This window comes from Dinoponera quadriceps, unplaced genomic scaffold (genome assembly GCF_001313825.1).
Source record: "Dinoponera quadriceps isolate SergipeBrazil2010 unplaced genomic scaffold, ASM131382v1 scaffold386, whole genome shotgun sequence".
Classification (NCBI taxonomy): domain Eukaryota; kingdom Metazoa; phylum Arthropoda; class Insecta; order Hymenoptera; family Formicidae; genus Dinoponera; species Dinoponera quadriceps.
The window spans coordinates 609,504-635,107 of NW_014554505.1; the positions used below are offsets into that span (position 1 = coordinate 609,504).

Sequence of the window (25,604 nt, forward strand, 5' to 3'; positions counted from 1 at the left end):
CAGTTTTTATTTTTCGCTAAGCGCGCGACGACGACTAGTGCGTGTCTACGCCCGGCGCTGCGGCCGAAGAGAGACGATTCTTCTCCACGATTCGCTCGCCCGTGAACGGTCGGCCGGATCGCGACCGCGCACCGATATTCCGATTTTTCTGCTCCGCTCGTGCTGCCGTAACACGAGGCTTCCCCGGGAGATTCTTCCCGACCGATAAACTTGCAACCCCGAGGACGCGCACAGTCAAGGTAAGATCTCGCGCGGCAACGCGACGCTCCCGTGTGTATTAGCGATGGTGGCTTATTACACACACACACACACATATATATATATATATATATGTCGTAGGGAAATGATAAAAATGGAGATTTGATCAAATCCCTAAGGTAGATGATCAATTCATGGAAGACGTTAAAATAACAACTCTGTGGGGTGATTTCCCTAAAGAATGTAAGTGATTTGATCAAACTCCCTTAACTGTTTTAGTGAAAAGATGAAATAAACAAGTCAGGACTCGCACAGCTCCTATGTTTCGCTTGTTACCACTCGCCTTTACCTCACCGCTCCCCTCCGGCGTCCGTGCCGGCCAGCGCCGCGCTTCTGACGTGACGCACACAGTAGCGCCCAAACATTACGCGAGAAAGGTTGCGCGCAATTTTATTATTGTTTTCTATATTTCGAGTTTTATCAAGTACCTACCGTAGAAAAATGGGTTCAGATATAGAAAAAAATCAAACGCTGACCGAATATGTATTTGAAGAACAGTTTAATGAAACTATCAGGACGTTTTTGAACAAGCGGCATGATAAAGAAAAACCTTTGTGGACTCGCGAAAGGATAGAAGAAGCTATCACAGTAATCGAACAATTTAAATTAGCACCACTACTTAAACTGCAACGGACACATAAACAGTACTATTATGGAAAAAAATACGATGTTATGGAAGTAGGTACTAAAAAATCTTTGATTTTGAAGAGAAAGTCTGACTCCGATCCAGTTGTGCAAATAGTGCCAACGGAAAATTTTTATCACATACTTCGGAAAACTCATCAGTCAACTGACCACGGAGGAAGAGATAAAATGCTGTATAGTTTGAAATCGAAATACCTGATACCTACTTCAGTTGTACTGGAGTTTTTAAAGCTGTGCACGGTATGTCAGTCTAAAAAAAAAATTCCAAGAAAAGGAATTGTTGTTTGCCCAATTGTATCTAGCGACTTCAATCATCGTGGCCAAGTCGATTTAGTTGACTTACAGTCGACCCTAGATAGAAATTACAAATGGCTATTACACTACCAGGACCACGCGACGAAATTCAGCTTTCTTCGACCGTTGACTTCAAAAAGAGCTGCTGAAGTAGCAATGGAGCTGTTAAAAATATTTTTAGAAGTAGGTTGTCCTCATATACTACAAAGCGACAACGGCCGTGAGTTTACGGCTGCTGTCATACAAGAATTAACAAGCTTATGGCCAACGTGCAAAATTGTAAATGGTAGGCCTAGACACCCAGCTAGTCAAGGATCTGTTGAGCGATCAAATCAAGATGTTGAAGCTATGTTACGTGCTTGGCTAATTGACAATGACACAAAAAATTGGGCTATAAGTTGTTACTTTGTTCAATTCCAAAAGAATTCCTCTTTTCATCGAACCATTAAACGATCACCTTACAAAGCTTTATTTGGAACAGAACCAAAAACAGGACTCCAATCTAGTCATATTTCGAAAGAGTTGCTTGAAAAACTTGTTACTGAAGAGGACTTGGATCTACTTCTTAATCAGCAGGACCATGACATTATTTTAACACCAGAAGACTTACCAGCAGCTTCCTTAGAGAACAACAATGACGCTTCAACTTCAAATGATCTATCAATAATTAAATCAATCAACAATAACACTTCAATGTCACACAATCTACCGGCAGCTGATTTATTCACCAAAAAGGCTTTAAATTTAGAGGATATATCAGAAATTGAATCAACTTTTTTATCGACAACAAGACAACTCGAACCAGTTCACACTCACAACTCTACTTCAACTCCTGCGGTAAATGATCAATTCACGGAAGATGTTAAAATAACAACTCTGTGGGGTGTGGTCATAGAGCTGTGCGAATCCTGACTTGTTTATTTCATCTTTTCACTAAAACAGTTAAGGGATTTGATCAAATCACTTATTTTCTTTAGGGAAATCACCCCACAGAGTTGTTATTTTAACATCTTCCGTGAATTGATCATCTACCTTAGGTAGATCAAATCTCCATTCTCATCATTTCCCTGCGACATATATATATACTTATTACACACACATATATATATGTATGTATGTATGTAGTCTTTGCAACATTTCTATATATGGGTGAAATAAGATGATGATTCAGGTTCCCTTTATCCTCTTATTCTGTTCTTATTTTTGCTAATAAATTAAGATAATATTTATCTGATCTGATAATAAAGTGAACCTATGCTGTACTTACTAAATATCTTTTGTTTTGAAGCACTTGATGTTTGTATACTTAATTGAACTTGTTCTTTGTGATACAAATTTACAAATTATGATCTTCGTGATCTGATAAGAGATTGGGGTTTTCTGCTTCCAGAAGAGCAGCATGGGTTCCAGTCAACAGTTTTCTCTTAGGTGGAATAATTATCTAAAACATATTACTTGCGCTTTCGACACATTAAGGACAGATGAAGATCTCGTAGATGTCACTTTGAGCTGCGAAGGCAAGAGGATCAGGGCGCATAAGATGCTCTTGTCAGCATGTAGTACATATTTTAGAGATTTATTTAAGGTAATAACACTTTTAATTGGTTTGTGCTATACTCGTGTAAACAAACTTCGTCGAAAATTGTTGTCTAAGCACCATTTGTTACATTATAGGAAAATCCATGCCAGCATCCTATCATAATATTTCGTAATGTAAAATTCGACGATCTGGCCGCCTTGGTAGACTTCATGTACCAAGGCGAAGTGAATGTCGTTCAAGAACAGTTAGCGAGTTTCCTCACAACAGCAGAACTCTTGGCAGTACAGGGTTTGACAGACGGTACGGGAAAGGACAACGACAGTTTAGAGGTGAGACGCTGACAGTGGAGCAATATGGAGTGTAAGTGTTCGAAAGACACAGGTCGTTCATGCATCGCATCATTTCACAGGATGACATAGAAATCCCAAATGAGCCCGAGGTACAGCTGCAGAACACTTCCGGAAAGTCATCAGGTGAAAACAAGAGAAACAAATCGCCCTCTTCTCCGATTCCGTTCCACTCCGTCGAGTTGCAGCCTGAGATACATCCGAACAAGAGGAGAAAAACACGTGACACGAACGCGAGCGCGGAGAAGAATTCGGCGGGCAGCAACGTGTCGGGGAAGGATGCCGACAGTAAGACGTCGGATAGTCAAAGCAGACCGGGTTCGGACCCGGTCGAAATAATCCCCCTAATGCCGAATCTCAAGTTAGAGATGCCCGAATATTTGGAACAAGACGGCAGCAGCTGTAGCTACGAGGATCAGAGTTTGGGGGACAATCCGCTGAACAAAAACACTATAGACGACACGTCGTCGACGCCCGATCACGAACAGAAGCTCGACATCAGTCAGACATTTTACTCGAGTCAGTCAACGTCGGATGGTTTGGACGGCAAACATCAGTCGTCAGATGTCGGTAAATATCTTTCGCGGCAGTCTTCGGTGTTTCCGATCTGCCTAAGGTTACACTCGGTTTGGCACGAATTTTTGATACTAGGAATGTCTTGTCTTTTAGGACACCTGCTTTCAAAACCAAGCACTTCGGGAGAGAGGTTAGCGCCGGAAATAGTACAGGGTGAGTGGTTATCCATCCTTTCTCTTATCACGTACGAATTACATGATACAGTCTGTTGCCCTGCCATTACGATAAGGAAGGTACACATGCGTGTACATGTGTGAGTATACAGCGCGTGTATACCATTGTGTTACGACAGATTCGATGATAAAACTCGGCTACTTTGGGTAATTAATATTTAATTGGAAGTTTGGAAATATCGTCATTCCGGTCGTAGCGTGAAATGTAAATTGTTAAGTCTCGAGAATCGTGATAATTCCTTGACGGAGCAACTTATTTAGGTTTAATATCTATTTATGATTTGTACGAGAAATTGACTTCACTTTATATAAATAGTGGTACGTCCACTAGGATCTGGCAATAATGGCAGCGCAACAAACTCGGAAGTTTTGTATCCACACATGGCTCACGTACAGAAATGAGTGATTCTTACTTAATCGTTAGAAACACGAACTTGATATCGAGTGTTGTAAGGACATTTCATGTGTTAGTCGCAATTATGAATTACTGTTTATGAGTACACAGAACCGCATTGTGGTAACTTCGATGGTGATGGATTAATTGCATGTATTGTGGGTACAAAACCGGTACAGTACTTATAAGCACCTTGATACATGAAGCATCGGTATTTCCTTGTACACGGCAGCTGCTTGCTTTCATGGATTAAGGTTCTGTAACATTTCCTCGACATGACAATAAGAAGGAAGGAAGTTTCCTTGTTATTGTGATATCTGTTAAATTTGAGGGGTAGTTAGTTGACTGAGTTTCACATCGAACTGTATAATGGTTTGGTAGTCTGTGCAGCTTTGCATTACTTATACACGCACACAGATAAGATCAGGGAAAGGGATTAGAACCGAAACCGAAGGGTAGTTAGGGCTTGCGGTGAAAACGTTTGCCGTTGCCTTACGACGACGAACTTGCCGATAGAAAAGGAAAAAGAGAAAACGTTTCAAGGTTTTGCTCGTAAACCTTTTTTTTTCTCAAACGTGGACCTGGTTCTCATCAGCGTAAAAAATAAAAGGATACTTGAAGACGGAAAGAACGGGTTTTTTTCGTGCAACTTTTCGTACAATCTCGCTGGAACATCGTCTACCTTCGTGATTTCGTCGCTTATTGCAGTATCGCAAAACTTTATCGCGCGGTGTCCCGTGAAATACCGTTCACGGTGCCGTTTAATGTTTCCACGCGACTCTCGCGCCGTCCAGTTCAGGAATCAGGTTCGCGATTTCACCGTAGACAAATTTCTGTGAACGCGTAACGATTCGGTGAGCACGCATATTTCGCGTAAGCGCGACGTATAATAACGCTCCCCTCGCTGGTGTGATACAGGACTACTTACTCTCTCTCTTTTTTATTTCCACCGATCCACATGTCGGGATTTTTTACTTTAGTGTACAGAGTGCATGGTGTTTTGGATGTAAACGTATGGTACAGGCACTCGGGTGTAGGTTGAACTGTAGATACTTAGTAAGCATTGCCAAGTGCTGTATGTGTGCCGACAATCATCAACATTCCTTCTCAATAACTTGATAAAAGCCACCACTATATTCCTCATGCGCACTAACTGTATAAGCATACTTCTGTGCATACACACTAAAAAAAAATCTTTTTTGAACAAAAGAGGAAAACGACAGAAAAAATACCTTTCGATGCTGGTTCAAGGCAACTTCTTCGCGCGAGTGACAGCACCTAATTCGTGTGTACAGCGCGAATCTCCATTACACGACCGCGATTTATTTGCATGTAACGTTAATCTTAAGCATCGATTTCCGAACGATTTTCGATGAACGAAAAATGCTGCGACCCGATAAACGAATTGATTACGGGCTTAATTTAATCCGCTGCAAATCCCGACGAAGATCGCTTTGACAAATTGACACAATCGAGTCACCTCGCAAACGGATGAACGAATTATTTTATTTTATTTTTTTTTACATATGTTTGATATTATTTGTTTACAATTTGTTTTTCGAACGAGGTGAATACTTCTGCTCCGCGGTGTTCGCCGACATTTATTTACCGATGTGTTTGCGAGATTTACACGCATCCGATTGTCGGCTCGATGACTCGACGATGTGAAGCGCGGCAGTTTGACGAGAGAATAATTCCGGAATAATTTCGCGTGGAACAACCAGTGCGCTGCAACGTATATGTCGCAGGGAAATGATGAAAATGGAGATTTGATCAAATCTCTATTTTTAGCATCTCCCTGCGACATATAACGAAGTCGTGCTCGACTTCCGACTCGCGCGTCCGTCCGGATTCGAATCGATCGGCCAAAATGAGAAATGAACCTTTCCAAAACGACCGTATTCCATCGCAGAGGCGGCTCGGGCAGCCTCGCCGGACACAAAGACTAATTCTGAAGTAGTCAGGTGATGGTATTCTGGTGACAGTGGCATGTGTGCAATTTTTTTTCCCCTCACGCTCAGCAACTTGAGACCGATTCTTTTTCCCCCTCTCATTGTACGACGCAAAACTCTATCTGGAGGATATTGGTGCGTGGGAAATGCGGCGATCAGGTTGGATCGATGCTCCTCCGGAACTCGTCATTCGCCGACGTTATCGAAAGCTCTCGTGTGAACGTGCGAATTTTCACAAATAATTCAAAAAATCGATTTTAATTTGCATCTATTGAGACGAATGTAACATCGCATCGAGGTGAAGAGGAGCTTCACGACCGTTTAAATTGATTCTCGCGATTGTGCTCGTCGATGTAACGGTGTGTATTCTTTTAGAACGTTAGATACTTGTGAGACTTGTTTATCCTGCGATACGATACGTCGGTTTTGTCGGCATAATCTTATCCCGTCCTGATACTGCTCTAACGTAACTTTGTATACTTTGATAGTTGAGAACGAGCCTGGGTAATATTTGTATCTGTATATTGGGATAATATTTATTCACCTGACTCGTTTTTAATGTTAGTGTTGAAACGTTCAGATCTGTCCGTAATCCGTAATTGATAAAAATGTCGCGGGAACGGAGCGAAACGTGCGAGTCGAACGCAATGGCGCGTCTCGGAAGACTATCGATCGTCCATATCCGATGTTTTCTCCTCGAGAATCTCACGGGTCGGAGAATGGCGGGTAATGTTTCTCGACCCGATCCGAAATTCTTTGCTTGCCGGTACGTTCACGGCACGCCCGAAAGAGAGAAACGAAAAGAGAAAAGAAAAGCAAAGCGAGATATACGTGTTTCGGCAGGTAGGTAATCCAAGTTTTAACAACGACAACGCTAAGGCAGAAGCATGAATTCCAGTAGTCACGATGAAAACATAGCAAAAAGCTTGTTCCTTCATTGTTCAAGTGCTAGAGTTTACCGTCGTACTCACATGTAGTCTTCGCGTGACGCGACCCGGTTGCGTTTCGCCCCGAAGTCGCGACTCTTCGCGCCTCCTTTCTTACTCTATCGAAATGTAAGCCGAGCAGACGATTAAACTGCGGAACACGCGTGTGAAACGATACGATACCTCGGCTGCCAAAACACTCGCAGGGATCGAAACCGGAAAGGAAAATCTGGAACACCGTTATCGGTTCCGAAATGTCGGCTCTAAATCGCCCCTCGATATCGGCGAAAAGTCTTTCGACTCATCGGATTTATACCGCGATTCGGACGCGATATCGGGTGTAAGAGTCGTCCATAAATTATCTCCGAGGTATTCAGTTACTACTTGGGGGTAGGAAGACCGGCGTTCTCCATCTGAACGCGCTCCCGTCTACCTCCAAGTCGCAGCTGACACCAGCGCGTTCGCTTGTTGAATCTCCTGCCAGGGCTCGTCATTTTCCTCACTGCCAAGGTATCGAATCGTTCCCCAGGATCATTAGCACACGACCTTACCGATAGTGTCGAGCATGGCGTCGCTGGGACACGCGACACATCGTCGCCGAAAGAGCCGCGAGCGAGACCGGTGCGAGAGAACGAACGAACGCCGGGGACGACGAATGCTTGCGTGGGAGTTTGCGTTTCGAACCTGGTAGAGCGAAGCCGACGTTTAATTAATTCGACAAGTTGATTCACCTCCCCGCTCCCCCTTCCCCCGACCGACGATCTCGTCGCCAAGTGCGCATTTCTTTGAAACGCCGAGCCCGATAGACACAGGCGGCGATTGCTTTCGGCGTGGCTTTCCGCCGTTGTTTGTTGCGACCCGCAACCCGGATATCGATCTCGCGAGTCGCGCGGCAGGAGGTCGAGGAAGCTCGAGAAACACGCGAGACACGAGAGACACGCGAGCGAGCGAGCTGTCGGGTGAGCGTCCTGATCAATTACGTGCGTCAGCGTCCTCGTTGCAACGTCATCGACCGCATGAAAAAGAAAGAAAAAGAGAGATCCTCTCGTCGGCGCGACGGCTTCGAAACTCTGACAAGGAAGCTGCTGCGAAACGACAGCAGCTTCCTCGGGAGCTCTTAACCGAACGACACCTCCCCGAAAGTTGTCTGATTAACGAAAAGAGTTAAACGGAACGGGGAACCGAATAGAAGAATGCGAAAACGTTAGTCGCCGACAAACCACCTTACATTTACCTTTCCCGAGTAGAACCGATGCGACAGATCGTCGGTGAGAAATCGAGAGGGTTCAGCAGGAAACCTCAACGAAACCTGCCGGATACGAGCCGGAAGTATGCCAAGTCTCGGCACGCCTACGCGTGCCCAACGTGGACATTCGTTTTCTTTCCCCTTCACGTGTTCTCGTACTGACCGAAGGGGAGAGAGAAAGAGAGAGCTTGCTTAGCGTCAGATCGACTCGTAGGAGACGGGCGTAAAAATAAAAGAGGAATAGAAAGAAAAGAGTAACAGGAAATTTTGCGCAAACTCTCTCCCCTGGAGAGACGAGATACTCGAAATTAGTGTATGGCAATGCTACCGTATACGCGCGATGCGAAATGGAGAGAAAAGAGGGAAAAAGGAAGACGAGAGAAAGGAGCCAATTGGGCCGATGTTGTATACACTCTTAAGCATGTATCGCGTTGTACCTCCAAATTCGAGGTACAAATTTTTTAATGGAAACGATATTTCGAGTTACTCGCTGATAGGAGGTATTTTTTCCGGTATATTAATACGAGGTACACGAGATAATGATAAATACAATGATTCAACTGGAGGCACCGTTCTTATAAACTCACGGTACTTTTGTTTAGGAGGTACAAAGTTCCCCGTATATATTTTGTATATATAAGTACGAGGTACCTGGCGTTACAAATGTACCGTCAAACGCGAGAGATCGGCATTTGTTTCCTTAACAGATCACAATCGATTGTATCACTCTTAACACTTTCGCTGCCGATCCCGCGTCAGTGCGTGATATGGCGTCAACGCTACAGAACTAATCAAGCGCCAGCGCGGTGTGGGGGTGATGTATCAGTAGCCAGTCACGCGTTCGCGCGGGAAGAGCTGCGCCTCAACATTTATTATCCGCTTCAATCGGCATCATATGTTAGGTGTGTCTACTGGTATTGGCGTAAAGGTTAGAATTTAGTTGTAAAGATGTGTGGTTTCGAATTTATAGCTTTATCAGTTATTAAAAAAATCTTTTAATATGAGTTGTAGAATCGATAGTTCTGCAGGGCCTTCACGCCCCAAAAAAAAGAAAAATGCAATCTAATAAACCTCTAACAGATGATGAAATTGCAAATTTGTTAACAGAATCAGAACATGTGCTCAAACCGCGGGAAGTAAAGAAAGGTGGAAAGATATTGCGCAAGCAGTGCAAAAGTTGCTATTCCCAGGGAAAACGTAAAGATACCATTTATATTTGCCAAGTTTGTGACGGATCGCCCGGTTATTGCTTAGATTGTGCGAAGGTGACCCACAAATAAAATGTTTAAAAATATTATTTGCAGTAATAATACCATTATAACCAACTTATAATAATTCATTTATATCAAATATTTGTTAGTGATAAAGAATCATACAAAAATAATGCATTTTGTCACATATTTTGATTATTTTGTTTCATTTTTGCACATCACGCGCCAGCGTGTAATGTGGCATTTAGGAAATAATTTTACCTCTAATGCCTATCATGCACTGGCGCGTAGTCAAAATATTCTATCAGGAGAGTCCTAAGTATTGCTTATTAATCAGTATAATACACATAATCATGTTTTATTACCAATTTTCAATCATATTTGTTATAAAAAGTAAGTGGCCTTCCGGGAAAACCCCATTTATACGACCGGGCACTAACATCAACACATCCTCACGTGACCGGCAGCTAATGTGTTAACGATGTATCACCAAAGTTGGAGGTACACGTTGAAATAAAAACCCTACATAATTACGAGGGATATTGATATTTCGAGGTACGTGCCTCGAATTTGGAAGTACTACGCAATAGTACTTTAAAATGTTCCTTATAATTACGTAGGGATACGTGGTTAAGACTGTATACTTTTAACCATGTATCGTCATGTAGTACCTCCAAATTCGGGGTAACTAATTTTTAAATGGAAACGACAGTTCGAGTACTTTACGGTACGACGGTACTTTTGTTTAGAAGGTACAAAGCTTCCTGTGTATACGTTGTATATATAGGTACGAGGTACTCTTATAGGTAAGATGCCTTAACACGTTGGGTGTGGGCTCAATCTTTAGATCGAGCTGGGCGTTCTCTCTCTCTATGGCGAGCTTGATTTTAACACATTAAGGGCGGGAGTCGTAGTACTACGATTTATCTCGACTGCGGCTTAAAGGCGGGAGTCGTAGTAATACGATTTAGCTCGACTGTACCTTAAAGGCGGGAGTCGCATTAGTTCAGTTTGCAACCACATTGCACAATCCATGCGCCACTTTATATTTGTACTTAGTATGTTTTGTAGTTTGAAGCTGTTCGGTTGTTCAAATTCTACTTACAGTAAATTTTGAAATCCTTCAATATGGTTTCACGCGAAAATAAAGATATATATGCAGACGATTTGTCTGACGTTGATTGCGATGAAAGAGGGTTAGATATTGATTTTTTTGATTGTGATATTGACGATAGTGATAGTGATAGTTCTATACGATCTATGAGAAGGACCCGAGTTTTTCCACTACCGATTAGCNGAAAGGACTGGACGAAAGCCCATGGCTTGGAAGATATACTATGGCGATATATCATACCATGGCGTGGAAGATTGGGATTTAAAGTTTACAATGCCTCGAAAATTATTAAATATGGAATCTTGGTGAGAGTTGTGGCTGAATCGAAAAGTGGCTACATTAGTAATATGAAAATGTATTGTGGAGAAGGAAGGAAACTGGCGGAAACAATATTAGATATTCTTACTCCATATAAAGACAAATATTATCATGTGTTTATGGATAATTATTATAACAGTGTAGATATAAACGAAACTCTTTTAAAACATAAAATACGAAGTTGTGGAACAATACGTGTAAACCGAGGACTTCCACATGAATTAAAAAATAATAAGTTGCAACGCGGACAGTCAATTTTCCGGAGAAAAGGAGACGTGTTAGTACAAATTTGGCAGTCAAAGAGAGAAGTGAGGATGATTTCGAATATTCATTCGAGTGAACTATTAGAAAGCTCCAATACAGATTGGCACACAAAGACAAAAATAATAAAACCAAAATGCGTAATAGAATACAACAACTATATGAAAGGTGTTGATAGGGCAGACCAGTACCTTTCGTACTACTCAATATTGCGAAAAACAAAAAAGTGGTCCAAGCGGGCTGTAATGTATTTGTTAAATTGTGCATTTTTCAATTCCTATTTAGTATATAACATGCATAATAATAGTAGCTTGCCATATAAAAATTTTTTGTTAGAATTATCACGCTGTCTTATAACTGACAAACAAACCGAAGATCTGGAATTGATGGACATTGAAGAGCCACAACGTGGTACATCGAACTCGGCACCACGGACTCCACGGTATAAAATTGATCCGCCTGGACGTCTTTCGCTAGACATCAAAATGCACAACTTAATTCGGATAGAAAATAAAGGCAAAAAGCTATATGCCCAACGAAACTGCGTAGTTTGTGCGGCACATAAAAAAAGAAAGTTGACTTGTTTCAAATGCGAGTTTTGCAATGCACCTCTTCACCGTGGCGAGTGTTATCAACATTACCACACTCTTAAAAAATACTAGATTCTCCTCATAAATATGTACTTTAAAACATTTTTTGTAATTAGTGTTTAGTTCTTTTTTAATATTTCTTGTAGTTTTAAGAGTTTAAATAAACTTTTTTAAGTCTAAATTTTTTTATGATCACACAAAATATCGCCCGTTCTAGGCCGAAAAACGAGGCGGGCGGCCGCCGCGCTACCTAGCATACTTTCGTCGAGATCGCCCGCCGTTAATGTGTTAAGATCGACCTGTCTTTCCTGACACTTCCCCCTATTTCGTTTCGGCCTAACTCCCGCCCAAACTATTTCTTGTGGTAGGAGCACGCTTCTCCCTCCTTGAAATTTAGGTCGAATTCGCTGCTGAGAAAAGTGTTTTTATACAGAGAAAAAATCAAATAATGGACCCTCCTTTTTTGGATTCTAATTCTGACGGTAAGTTGAAATTCTTTCAAATTTTCATTGTTTTATGACATTAATTTTAATTTCACTCAATTTACTTACATTAAATTCTTCAATAATTTTTCGTATAAAATATTTTTTTTCTCGTAGAAACTCCAATTCTCAGACGCCGAAGAAGTCTTGAGTATGGAAAGCAGATAGGTACTTTTCTTCTTTTTCTTTCTTTTTTCTCTTTTATTTTTGCGCTCTAAAAATATATATTTTTTTTTTTAGGTTCGCCTGTGGCTTCCGTTGAAGAAAGCGTTCCTTAAGAATTAGACCCTACAACTTTGGCTCCGCTTCAAGGTATATAAAATATTGCATTCCTTTATGAAATTTATTTTGATTTATTGGATTGTTTTGCATTTTGTTTCAAAGCAATATTATACGATTTGTTGTAAACAATGAAATATAGTATATATTTAATAAAAAATATACAAAATTGTTACAAAAAATTCAATTTTGGAAATTTCAACGAGATTTTCAACGAATTTTAAAACACAAATTATTTGTTTTTTAAACGTGCTTCAATTTTTTTCTTTTTTTTTTTTCTTTTTTTAGATCCACCTGCGGCTTCCGTAGAGGAAAATTTTCATAAAGTATCAGATCCTTTCACTTTGATCCCGCTTCAAGGTATATAAAATACTGCACTTCTTTATGGCATTTTTTTATTTGAATGTTTTGTATTTTTGTTTCAAAATTGTATTTTACAATACGTTATAAATAATGAAATAGATGTACTTATTCAATAAAAAAAATTCATAGCAACTTAAAAAATATCGATTCTGAAAAATCAAAGAGATTGGATTCTTTTTCTGACTTGAATAATTTGGTTTCGAGATAGTATTTCTTTGTATATTTTCAGTTGTAAAAACGAGGTAACGCTAACATGTCTAATATGTCTCTTATTATTTTGGTAGTTTTTCTAACTGCATTTTATGATTTTTCAACAGTTCCAACGGTTTCCACTAACATTCCTCAGCCCTTAATTTCATCTGATTCATCTCCACTCCAAGGTATATACAATATTTCACTTTTTCCTGAATTTTTTCCCCTAACTTGAACCTTTTGTGTTTTTGTGTCACAATAGTGTTAAAAATTATTTTGCTTTAAAGTGATATTTTATATATATTTTTTACTTTTTTCCTTTTTTAGTTACTTGATTAAGGCAATGATTAGTGGCGGGGGAACGAGTTCCTCTTCGGAACCGCAGAGCAAATGTAATCATCTATGTTACCAGAGTTTATTTTAAGTGGAGATAAAGAAATATCTGATTCAGACGATGATCCAAATTTCATTTTGGAATCAGGAAAGTTCCAATGACGAAGAGTCTTCAAATTCAGGTTAAATTCCCCCGGGTCGGTGAACGCTTTTCACTCCTTCAGCAATAGTCGCTCCCAGGTTTATAAACATTTTAGAGCAATTTTTATTACCAAATCATTATTTTTTATTGCTAAACCTGAACCTGCTAAACCTGAACTGAAGACTTGTATTATAAGTTTGTTTATCCAGTCGGTCGATATGACAAGGTTGACCTTAAGTTCGACCTACCATTTTTTCACGGTTAGAGGGTAAAAAAATGAAATCATATACATGTTGTTTTTAAGTATATTTGAGTTAATTAAAGTAAAAAAATGTGCCGCCACGGGGGTCGGATTTTTATATATAGCCACGCACCCAACATGTTAAAAGTGAACCTCTACATGATACAAACAAACATCCTCCAACAGGCGAAGTTCCAACTTTTTTTCCAGTACTTTTGCAATACTGGAAATAAATAAATGTAAACCTCCAATTATCCCGTACCGCGTCGTAACGTATCTTTTCCCATAAAGACCTTCTGATTTCGAGGTACTAATATCCCTTGTAATTACATAGGATTTATATTTCAATGTGTACCTCCAATTTTTGGCGATACAGCGTAATTAACAGTGTAACAGTGCGTGGCAACATATTCGTTAGAAACGACGTCTTTGCTCAAAACGAATAACCTAACTAACTAGGATATTCGAGGTGTGTATCGCGGTGCGTACCAAGGATCGGAATGCGAATGTATAAAGTATATTCGCATCAGATCAGATTGTGCTACTGCAGAATCAATATTATGTTTATATTGTGGTTATCTACCAATAAAACAGGGTTTTTTAAGCGAAATAAGTAATGCAGGTATGTACATTCATATATTTTTTCTTCAATTTTAAAAATCATGTTGTTTTGTAATATTTTCCATCAGGTACACATTATTGATTTTGCATTAATACAATAAGAGTTACATAAACATAATGTTACACTACTGGTATAGATTTTTCACTTATATTTTTAAGAAAAAAAAGAAAGAATGCAGAGTTAAAAAAAAACAGTTATTGTGTATGTGTGACTGCAAATCTCATGTGTCTAAACTTTCAGTATCTGTGGCCAAACAAATACAACCTTCTACTGAATGCGACAGAATATTTATGTCAACTTTACCATCGTCAAATGTTGCTGCTGAGAATGACACACTTGATACATTTATGAAATCATCTGAAATATTTGATGTTTCCAGTATTTTGCCTGCAGTTTTATTTTCTGATGATATCAGCAATAGGGCAACAATACAATCAGGTAATTTTCCCAGTGCTAACAGCAGAATTGCTAAATATATAACATGCACAAAGTTATCACTGTGGAAAATTCTTTGTAGAGAATGCTGAGGAAAGGCTCGTAGATAATTTGCATGACATCCGGCAACCTGACTTGTCAAATTGCGAAAAGGTGAAACACTCATTAGTTATACATTGTTGTAAAGAATATAACTTTTTGACGTTAAGATTGGCAACATTTAGGTCTCACTGTCAGAATATTTTGATTTTGTTGAAATTGCTGATTGTTTTTGAGATTATCTACTATTACGTATTATTGTATTTCATACAGTTGTTATTAAATACTCCTGAAGAAGATGAAGACAGTTTTCCACTTCCAAAGTTTTCTAACATAATACAACCGTTACTTCTCGGTACGGTCGCGACAAATCAAGAACAAAAACATTTGTCTGATCAAATGAAAAGCGAGCTCGTTCACCATATTAGGTAGGGATTTCGCTTATGTTGTATTAATAATTTTTAACATTAGAGATATATATTTATGTCTGATATAAATTTATAACTATGAAATCTTTAGTTCTTAGTTATTATTCGAGTCTCTTTTATATTGTTATATCTGTAAAGTAGAACCGTGAATCGTGAATATTAATGGATTTGACAATTGCAAAAAAGTAAAATTTTAATAGCACTTATTCTACTAGTTTTTCTTATTTTTCTATTCATATCATAACTTCTTCTATGCGATAGACAATAATATGTTTTTTACATGCAGAGTAAATAATATATTGAAAGTGTCAATTGATGAGAAACCAGATGTATACAATAAGAAATTGTATAGGGCGCTTGGAGTAACATTGACAAAAAAATACCCTCATATGTTATGGGATACTCCGTCTATCCATTCTAAAAGATCTAAGAACGCGCAAATCTGGGTATTTTTTATATTTTATATGAATATAATGTGATTATGAGTATGGGTATTTTTTATATTTTATATGAATATAATGTGATTATGAGTATAAATTACATGGAACAGTCAGTTAATTACTATATATCCACAGGTGACTAAGTATTTTGCTTTACAGAGTACATTTGTTCGTCGTGTTAGCATGAGGGTTAAACAGAGAAATAATCGAGAAAGAAAGAGGTCGAGAAAGAAGGAGGTCGAGATTAGAAATTCTATCTGAGACGACTGAAGTTGCGAATGAAGAGACGGAGAAAAATTTGTCTGTAGAAGATGCTCAAAAGGAACTGAGGGTAATTATAATTTCTATAATTTATAATACAATATATTTTTAAAAACACACATAATGCATTGCAGCTTCTGAAAAAAATACATTTTTTTTAAGTGTGGATCATACTAGTCTGTACTCGAGACTTAAGACCGTGTCCTTCTTCAAAAAACTGCAATAGAACGTGTTGAATGTCTTCAGCTCCCATCATATTTTCTTGTTCAAAAAGGTGTAAATACAATAATTATAATTACTTTAATTACATCACAAGTAATGTTTTCATATTTTATTTCATATTTACTTCATATTTATAATTTTTATATTGTTTACTGTAGAATCCTGTTGAGAGAAAGAAAGAGAGAGAGAGAGAGAGAGAGAGAGAGAGAGAGAGAGAGAGAGAGAGAGATGGTTTATATTTTATTTGAAGACTACGTTGCAATAATGCTTTTATTTTTCAGCTCAATATAGAATTAGAAATAAAAAGTAAACAAAAGGTTTCCAAACTTGAAGACATAATGGATACGTATATCAGCGAATATTTCAAAACGGAACGCAACGTGGAGAAAACGGTAAAAGATTTGGAAAATGATTTGAGAAACAAAAGTTCTCGTTCTATTTATAATTTTATTTGTTCTGTAAGTAAATATTTTAAATTTAAATAAATTATGTATGCCTATATATTTTAATATTTTTTTATATATTGAAAAAAAAATGATTTTACTTATGATATTTTGAAATGATGCATGTTGCAAAATGTTAGTTGTTTTTGAACACATAGAACGTCATGTTGTTATATTCTGATATATGGTCTGTTCTTTGTAGCTGCACTGTTGAACTGGTGCAATAAGTTAGAATGAGACAAGTATATTTTATCTACTTATTGTATTAGTGTGCACTAGTTCAGCAGTGCGACTATAAAGAACCAACCAATAATCTGCATGCGCATGTGAAATATGATTGAACTTCTTTGTGATAAGTTGTTCTTTTCATTTTTTCAGACTGATCAAGAGTTATCTCAAAGAACATGAAGACCAAAAATATTTGATTATCCAAAAAAAGCAATTAAAAAAAATAGTTTGTTCTTTTGATGAAAAAATCACCCTTAAGCACCCAAGAGCAAGTTTGTTGTGTCTTGTTGTTTATTATATTAAGAACCTAACTTATCCTGCAGCATTTGCCCCAATCCTTGCCATTTTCCAAAAATAGCCTTTCCGCAGAATAATTTCAGAAAAAATCTTTCGTCGCAAAAGGTGAAAGATGTATTAAAAATGATGAACCTGTATTGAGTCTGTTTGCAATAAGAGATATAGTTATTATTTATTCTAAGTAATCTAAGTAATCTAAGTTCTGAATGTCTAAACTTATTAATATACTTTTTGTATCAGGATGTCTAAATATACTTATTGTCGATATATTTCTTTTGATAAGCACACATTGCGTTAAAATTTCTAAATATTTTAGTATTTTAATTAATTAAAACATTTTGTTTCAAAAACATGACAACACGATATACAAAACTTTCTGTGATTTTTCAATGCGTATCAAAGCGATGTAAAAGGAAATAGTTATTATTAGGAGAAGAAAGGTGAATTTACCTCGAACAGGCCTCGAATTTACTAAGTATATACATAACACATATGTTTTTCGTCGTATACATGATATGTGATAGCAACCGTATCAGAGCTAATATAAAGTTAGAATAGGTCAGGATGAGTAATAGAATCGGTATCTTCTTTTTAAATAACTACGTGAAATCTGTTTGCCCGCTGGCGCTCAATAGATTTCTCTTTATTAATAACTCTAAATTTTAGTTTTGTGGACATAGTTATTTAAAAAAAAAAAGATATTGATTCTATTTCTTATTCTGATCTATTTTAGCTATATATTAGTTCTGGTACGGTTTATATCAAATACTTTATATAAAATGTACCAGAACCTCCAATTATCTAATACATTTGTACCGCATAATTACTTCTGACAAAGAAGACCTGATTTTGCGGTACTATCGTCTCTTCTATTTTTGAGGGGTACTCATGTCCTTCGTAATTACGTAGGATTTTTCCATATGTACCGCCATTTCATGTGTAATTTTCGACGATATATGCTTAAGAGTGTATCGTGTACGAGCGACGCGAAACGGAGAAAAAGAGAGGAGAAGGAAGACGAGAGGAAAGAGCCAATTGGGCTCGATGATGTATGATCTCAGGTCGCGCTGTGAAACACACCTCGAACACGGCTTTTTAGCGGCTGCCGCGCTGCTTCTGCTGCGATTGTGGGATTATTATTGTGGTTGGTGCTGGGGGTTATTACTGCTGCTGCTGTTGCTGCTGCTATTGCTGCTGCTGGCGCAGTTTGTTCTTATTTGCCGGGAGACGACACTCGGACGGTGTCTCTCCCTCTCTTTCTCTCACTTTCTTTCTCTTTTTTTTTTGTTGTTGTAAATGTAACTATATAATGGGTTGCCTGCATGTGCCCCGCGCCTACACCACCTACCTCTAAGGAAACTGACTAACCGCCACACAGAGCCTCCCATTCTTCCCCGACCGATCTTTGTTGGCCACACACTCTGTGTTTTTACTCCAGGAGGGCTTACGTACGTATCTGGTCAGCCGCATAGCCTCAGCAAAGCAAACGGCCACGGGAAAGTGTGCGTGCACTGCAAGCAGCGCGGCATGGTAACGTCACGCGGCAAGCTCAGGCAGACCCGCTTCAAATGCTGGCCCTGCAATGCCTGTTTGTGCCGCTGGCCATGCTTCGTCGACTATCACAAAATACGCAAGATCCCGCATATCCCGCCCCCCTAGCACCAACCCCGTCGTAGCACCCCGCGGGCAGCGAAAACAGACTAATCGACCGTGTCCCGTCCGCGATCAGGCCGATCGCCTGGGCGACGAACGAACGAATAAACGAACGAACGAACGGAAATTCCGGTATTAAAGGGACGCCTCGTGTGGATCTACCCCACCGAGAGAGAGCGGGCAAGTGAGAAAGAGAGAGTTTTTATTAATCTTAGACGTATGCGCGCGAATACATTGATGTGTCGCCAGGTGAGGTCAGGTGAGGTCGTTTTATGGAGATCGAGCAATCGCGTGAAGTTACCGGCTTGATGTACTTAGCCGACGATAGCGATTCGGTAGACAAAGCGAAAGATGAAGTGTCTCTAAAATTTGATCGATCAGAAGCCTCCTGAAAATCGCGGCCCAAAATTCGCATCACCACGAGTCTTACATCGGTAAAAGGATTTCGTAAAGATTTTTTTATTATTACTTCGAGGATTTTTTACGACTCGCTGAAATTCCACCTCCCTTCAATTTTTGTGCATCGAGTTTTCATCAAATCACTTCTCGGATTTTCTCACGACGCATTTATTATACTCGGCTCTTTTTTTTTTTTGTTTCATTGAAAGAACATTGCCGAATTGGAAGCAATTTTATATAATTTATTTATAGTGCCAAATTATATAACATCGATATGCCCGTGGCTGTAAATCGCGTTCGTGGCGTTAATTCCAAATCAGGGTCTTTTTTTAGATTATACTTCTAGCTGTAATGTAGCATCCTTTGTTTCTGCTATTTATGTCACGTTACATTCACGCATCTTATCAGCGGAATTGTCGCTCGGTTAGTTAGATCGACGCCGAAGTTGCGCACGTCACGTCATTTTTTTACACACAATTTAACATTAATTGCCAAATTAGCATCTCTCTATTTATAACTTGCGACGACGTAAGTATGACAGTAGAGTGTCATCCAACGATGAATGATACGCGTCACGTATACTTGCTAATTATGTTCATAATGTATCTTATTGATATTCTTATAGATATTGTATATTATTATTTGCATTATATGTGAGAATTATATACGGACACGTTGACCGGCGATCAGCGCAATTTCTAACGAGCCACGATATGACGTTGCATCGTTAGCTGCACGAGATTACCGTCTCGCTCACTCCAGAGTATCAGTCGAAATTAATTTGACTTTAACAATTATTCTGATTTCCTCACGCAAAGTGCAATGATGTCCGTCTGGAAAATATTCGCTTGAACAATTGAGAACTCGACATCGTGTCATTAACACGTTCATTACCGGGGTTCATTTGGAAAATTTTTCCCGCAGATCATCGTATCATATTTTCTTGGATTATGCAAAACAAACATAGTTTGTTTATGTAGGAAACAAAAGTTATTGTTGTTACACACATGTAACGCTGATAGCGAACATATTTATAACGACGGTCGGAAAAAAAGATAAAAATCTGGTGCATTAATGATAATTAACGTAACAAGAAATAACCAACTAATTCATCCAACAACGAAGAAAAGTCAACTTAATTTCGACTCTTTTCGTAAGACTGTTATATGTAGCCTCTCTATCGATACGTATGACGCGTTAAAATGGCTATTTCGTGTTATCAGCCACACTTATCGCGCAGATATCCGTTATTCCCTTTAAGATCTCGTAGAGAGTCTCGTTACCGTGAGCATCTAGATGTAATCGACTCGTTAAGGGAATTCCAAGTACAAAGGGTGACGATTTCCTACACGCTAAGAGAAACCGAGGCAGCTACTTCGTTGTGAATCGTTACGATTTTTAAGATAGCGCAAAGCGAAACTCGTTAGGTAGTTATCGTCGAAATTGACCCGGTGCATTAATGCGTCCACGCACGGTCCTGAAGATCTCCAAATAGTATTAAGTCCGTCCCTGCTGCAATCTCGAGGGTCGTTTGAGTTTCCATGACATTTGCGACCGTAAGACAAATCGTGCAACAGCGCAATCGTACCTCGCGGCATTACAAACAACTATAGACTGATTTTTATTATAACAATTGCCCTCCCCGTCGATCGCTTCCAGCATCTTTACGCAACTGTTGTCGAATGTTTTCAACTGTGATTTATCCTCCGTCCCTTTTTTAAAGAAAAATTCCAAAAATCGTCGTATTTAAACGTCGCAGAAAATATTTGGAGCAAATTCACACGTCTTAGCTGGAATGCCATTAAGTACTTTTAATTTTACCGAGAATTTCAAGAAGAAATCTTCCTTCCGAAGAATGTTGCTCACATTTCCCTTTTCTTATATAGAATTAAGTTGGAAATATTTAAGAGTTTTTTTTTTTATACGTTGTGAACACGATTAAGAACGCGCAAGCACAGAGACAGAACGAAGGACGTTTTCTCGTGGCAATATTTCTACAAAGCGTTTGAAACGACTGTATGGATGCAAAGTATATCAACACGTAAAACTACGTACACGAAGCGGCGTTATTAATAAAAAAAAAACAAGTATTATTTTCAAGAACTTTATGCTTTTCTCAAGGCCTACGTTGTTGAAAGTTCGGTCAAGTCGTGAGGAACAGGTCCTTCTCTGATATTTCGGCCGCCTGGGGGCTTAACGAGCTTCTGAATCTCTCTTCAATGGTGTCGTGTGTCTTCTGTTTTCTCTGTCTGATCTGATTAGGCTTGCTCTACTTAGCTTGCGCTTATCACGCACGTCGTAGGAAAAGAAGAGGCAAACTAGAACGAGAGGAGACGAGACGCGATCGTGCCGTCTCAAACGCGTTTGGAAGCACTTACCTCGGTTCTGTATTTCTTGACACAAAATCTAGTTGCGTACCTGACAAGTCAAACGAACCAGATTACTTTCGGTCGCAACGAACTTTTGTCGAATATCGAGTTCCACACGATGCAATGTAAATTATCGACGAGAGACGTCGATTTTGGGAGAAAAAGAATTTTCAAGAAAGATAATGAAAATAAGAAAAAAAAACAGAGAAGAAGAGGAGAAAGAACGTGATTGGAGAGAAAAAATAAAATTTGACTTTGTCGCACGAGGGATCTACGAACTTTATTTTTTCACACAAAATCAGTGATAGAGAACATCTCGTAACGATACAGAACAGCAAGTCAATGTTCTAAGAGACGAGCGTTCCAGAGTCCACGATTCCTATAAGTCCAGGCGTCTCTGAAGATACGGCTGGGTACTTTCGCGGATTATGCCGGAGGAATGCTTCCAAGCTTTTGAGACGGACCCGACCTGGCGGCGGAACGTTTCTCTCCCACGAGCAGCCACGCGATTCTTCACGGGGTCGGGTTAAAAAGAGCTCTCCGTAAGCCTCTCCCCAAGCGGAGACGAGCGCAGTGGTTGCGTCGAGGGACGTCGAGGAACGCGCCATCGTCAGCCCGCGATTGTCGCGGCGTATCGCGAGCGAGCACGCGAGTGGGTGGTTGGTTGGCCGTTTATAGCTCCGAGTAGCGAAGGCTTCTCGCGAGCGTTCGCATCTGCTTGCGTTCACGGAAGGAAAACTCAGTTCGTGTAACTGATTTTGTTGTTTGAGAACCAGTCGAAAACTCGGTTGTACATTCGGTGAGGGAGTGATGTTGAATCAGCGGAGTTTCCAGCAGCGTGTTTCATTGAAGTGGATCTTCTCGATTAGCAATATAATGGAAGCTAATACTTGAGTCAAACAATATATTGGTTAATAATACTACACTGAGAGAAAAAAATATTTAAAAGATAAAAAAATATTCGGTGGGTACTAATAATATATTTACTTAAGTCAAAATTCCTTTATTTAAGTGGAATAAATCATTGCTTTCATGAAGAACTACAGATTTAAGGAAATATATATTTATATATTATAATATAAATATATGTTTTCTTATTTGAAAATATTTTTTCTCGTCGTAAAAACATCTTCTCATTAGTATAAGTAAATGAGTTATTAATACCCACCGAGCAAATATTTTTTTCCCTTAGATAGTTTTTCTCTCATTGTACGGAACGAGAAGATTTACTCCGATGGAAAACGTGCTGTTGGAAGTCCCATCGAACTTTTCGACCGCGGTAATAGAAATATCGTTTCTCGTGACCGAATTGTCGTCTGGTCCCCACCCTGTCACACGAAACTGAGATTTTTTTCCGTGCGTTCGCACAAGTGCAGGTCAACCAAGCAACCATCCGCCGATGCGCCGCGCAGTGGCCGACAAAAGCGTGGTGACTGTTGTGTGTTTGTTGTTTCTTTGTAGAGCGAGCCGCGGGAGACGCCGCCGCCGCGGGTGGCGACGACGACGCCGCCGCCGCCGCCGTCGTCGTCGACGCCGTATCTGCCAGCGGCGCCGAGCTCGTCCCGGACGACGATTATGGTCAGTCCGGCGCTGCGGCGGACGCCGGCCTCTTGTTTCGCTGTAGAATTTGTTGGAAGGGTTTCAAGCACCCGATGTCATTGACACTGCACAAGGACTTGCACACGGGCCAGACCAGGTGTCCGATTTGCCAGCGCATCTTCAGTCGAAGTTATGACATGAAGGCACACTTGGTGCGCATCCACAAGTACCACACGCTCAGTGTTGACGCCAAGTCGAACTTTCGAAAGTGATGATCACCTGTCTTCCTGCTCCCTCTGTTCCCATTGTTCGGCTTTCTTCTCGGCCGAGCTCGGCCTCCTCGGTCCTCGATTCTCTTTTTCTCTCGTGGCGGTCTTTTCGCGCGCGAAACCGTCGTCGTGCCGCGATAGAAGGCTATCTCATCGCGGTGAATCGCGACTATTTCGGTGGCAGACTCCTCGGCGCACATCTGCACGGAGAAAAACAATTCCGTTGGTGAAACTGCATTTCCCGTTGCCTGGGGACCAAACGAAAACTCGATTGTAGGAAAGATTTCTGCACACTGAGAGAAAAAATAAGTCTAAAAATAAAAATATTCATTCGATGGATACTGATAACACGTTTACTTAAATTTCTAAGTTTTTTCTTTTACTTAAATAAACAATCGTTTCCTTAAATAGGCATAGATTTAAAAAGATAATGTATTTTCTCATTTGGAAAAAGTTTTTCTCAGTATAACAATATGTATATTAGTACAACTAAATATGTTATTAGCATTCGAGTAAATATTAATCAAGTAAATTTTTATTTTTTGAATATTTTTTTCACTCAGTGTAGAAGATTTTTACTCGGCCAATTGCTCTCAATTATTTCAACCGAGCTCTAATGCAGCCGAATGTTAACACGAAAATGTTCCCAGTCGCGGTAACAGGGATATCATTTCTCGTCACCGAGTTTTCGTCTGGCCCCTATTCAATTGCAGAAACTGAGTTTTTTTTTTTTTTTTTTTTTGCGGCAGCGAATCCGAGTGGCGAGAGCGTTGCGTTCGGATACTCGGTTGTTGGTTAGCCGGTTAACACGACTGATAAGTCTCGCTTCCGGATTGTTCGCCGTCGATCTCACGCTAAAAGGAGAGAAGTCGGTATCGGAGAATCGACTGGAGAATTCGGCATCGAGATACATACCGAGGAGGTGGTGAAACGCTCTCTGTGCCACAGAGAGAGACGGAGAAGATCGAGGGCCGGGGTTGAGGAAAGCGCACGGTGTTGCATAAGTAGTGCGACGACTTTTGTGGTAGTTCTCTCTCGGCGGAAATCCATGCCAGGGTCTAAGACCCCTTTTTGGAAAGACATCTGGAATGTGTCAGATTTCATTTGATTTTTCACGCAAGTATTTTTTATAACTGAATTATCTCGAGCGATGAATGAAACCACACGCACGTTCGCCGGGCCAACGCGAGCTTCCTCGCGTTACTTATGGAACATTCGTTACAAATGGACTGCATCGATTTAAATGACGTGCCATGAAGTAAGAATATGAAATTAAGCGCGTTTAGAGATAAAACTAGAATACTATGAGAGAGGTATCCTTAGGTTTTTAGAGAGCTCTCTGAAGCCGCACGTAATGAACCGCAAAATTGTCATACATGTAAGAAATAAATACGAAATACCGCCTCCTTTGTCGTCCATCAACGTCATCAATTCTCGCGATTCCTCGTTGGCTTCGTCTCTCGTACGTATTCTCACCGCGTGTTCACTTCTCCAAACGCGATCTGTCGCTTCCGACGTGCAATTTCTCTCGTGCACGAGATAGTTATATCTAAGTTTGCACCGCGAGAGGACGGATCGTGTTGCACGGCCGTTGAATTCGAGAAACTCGCGCAGTACGAAGAGTATATATCGGATTTTGTGCGTAGACGTCTCTCTTCGTCGAATCGCTTGGAATAAATGTGCGTACGTGCATGCATATGTTCGCCGAAGTGTTCGCGCTGCGTCGTCGTATATTATTCCACGCGCGGTCTTACATCGCGCTTTTAGTGGCGATGCTTATTTGCTAACGAATTTGTACGATACTTATTTAGACTTTATGGAGCTTTCAATGATACTCAATATTTTACCGAGCGTCGTCTCGAATTTTTAATAAAACATTGCGAAAGAAACTGTCGTGTGTACCTGTGCCAGCGGCGACCAAAACGATCGTCGAATCGAAGAACTACAAACGACGATACGACCGAGGACGATGAAAACTCGGATCGTTCGAAACGATCGACGTGTAATTCGTTACGTTTCGTTACGATTCGCGCGATTATCACGATCGCAGGATATGTCTCGCGGGAGAGAGTCCGTCTTCTCC

At 39.9% G+C, this 25,604-nt stretch overlaps 2 protein-coding genes across 12 annotated transcripts in view; both read left to right on the plus strand.

The window, feature by feature from the left end:
* The first annotated feature begins 157 nt into the window (after positions 1-157).
* Positions 158-25,604, plus strand: part of LOC106751594 (protein bric-a-brac 2-like) — a 55,690-nt gene continuing 30,243 nt past the window's right edge. For 3 of the 11 annotated variants that reach the window (XM_014632528.1, XM_014632524.1, XM_014632526.1), the window contains exons 1-5: positions 158-239; positions 2,588-2,782; positions 2,872-3,066; positions 3,147-3,654; positions 3,754-3,813. In XM_014632528.1, the coding sequence (XP_014488014.1) occupies positions 2,597-2,782; positions 2,872-3,066; positions 3,147-3,654; positions 3,754-3,813 (949 nt within the window). In that variant the 5' untranslated portion in view covers positions 158-239; positions 2,588-2,596. Of the gene's footprint in view, positions 240-2,587; positions 2,783-2,871; positions 3,067-3,146; positions 3,655-3,735; positions 3,814-14,739; positions 14,938-15,016; positions 15,088-15,246; positions 15,402-15,687; positions 15,848-16,000; positions 16,173-16,264; positions 16,377-16,605; positions 16,783-17,145; positions 17,562-25,604 lie in introns of those variants that run through there. The other 8 variants (XM_014632527.1, XM_014632522.1, XM_014632518.1 and 5 more) reach the window with 7 other exon arrangements.
* LOC106751578 (KRAB-A domain-containing protein 2-like) lies at positions 700-2,109 on the plus strand. Its single transcript, XM_014632500.1, has one exon. The coding sequence runs from the start codon at positions 700-702 to the stop codon at positions 2,107-2,109; it is 1,410 nt and encodes a 469-aa protein (XP_014487986.1).

Bases quoted from the DNA above. Each gene is read 5' to 3' on its own strand.
- LOC106751578 (XM_014632500.1), top strand. From the start codon at position 700: ATGGGTTCAGATATAGAAAAAAATCAAACGCTGACCGAATATGTATTT.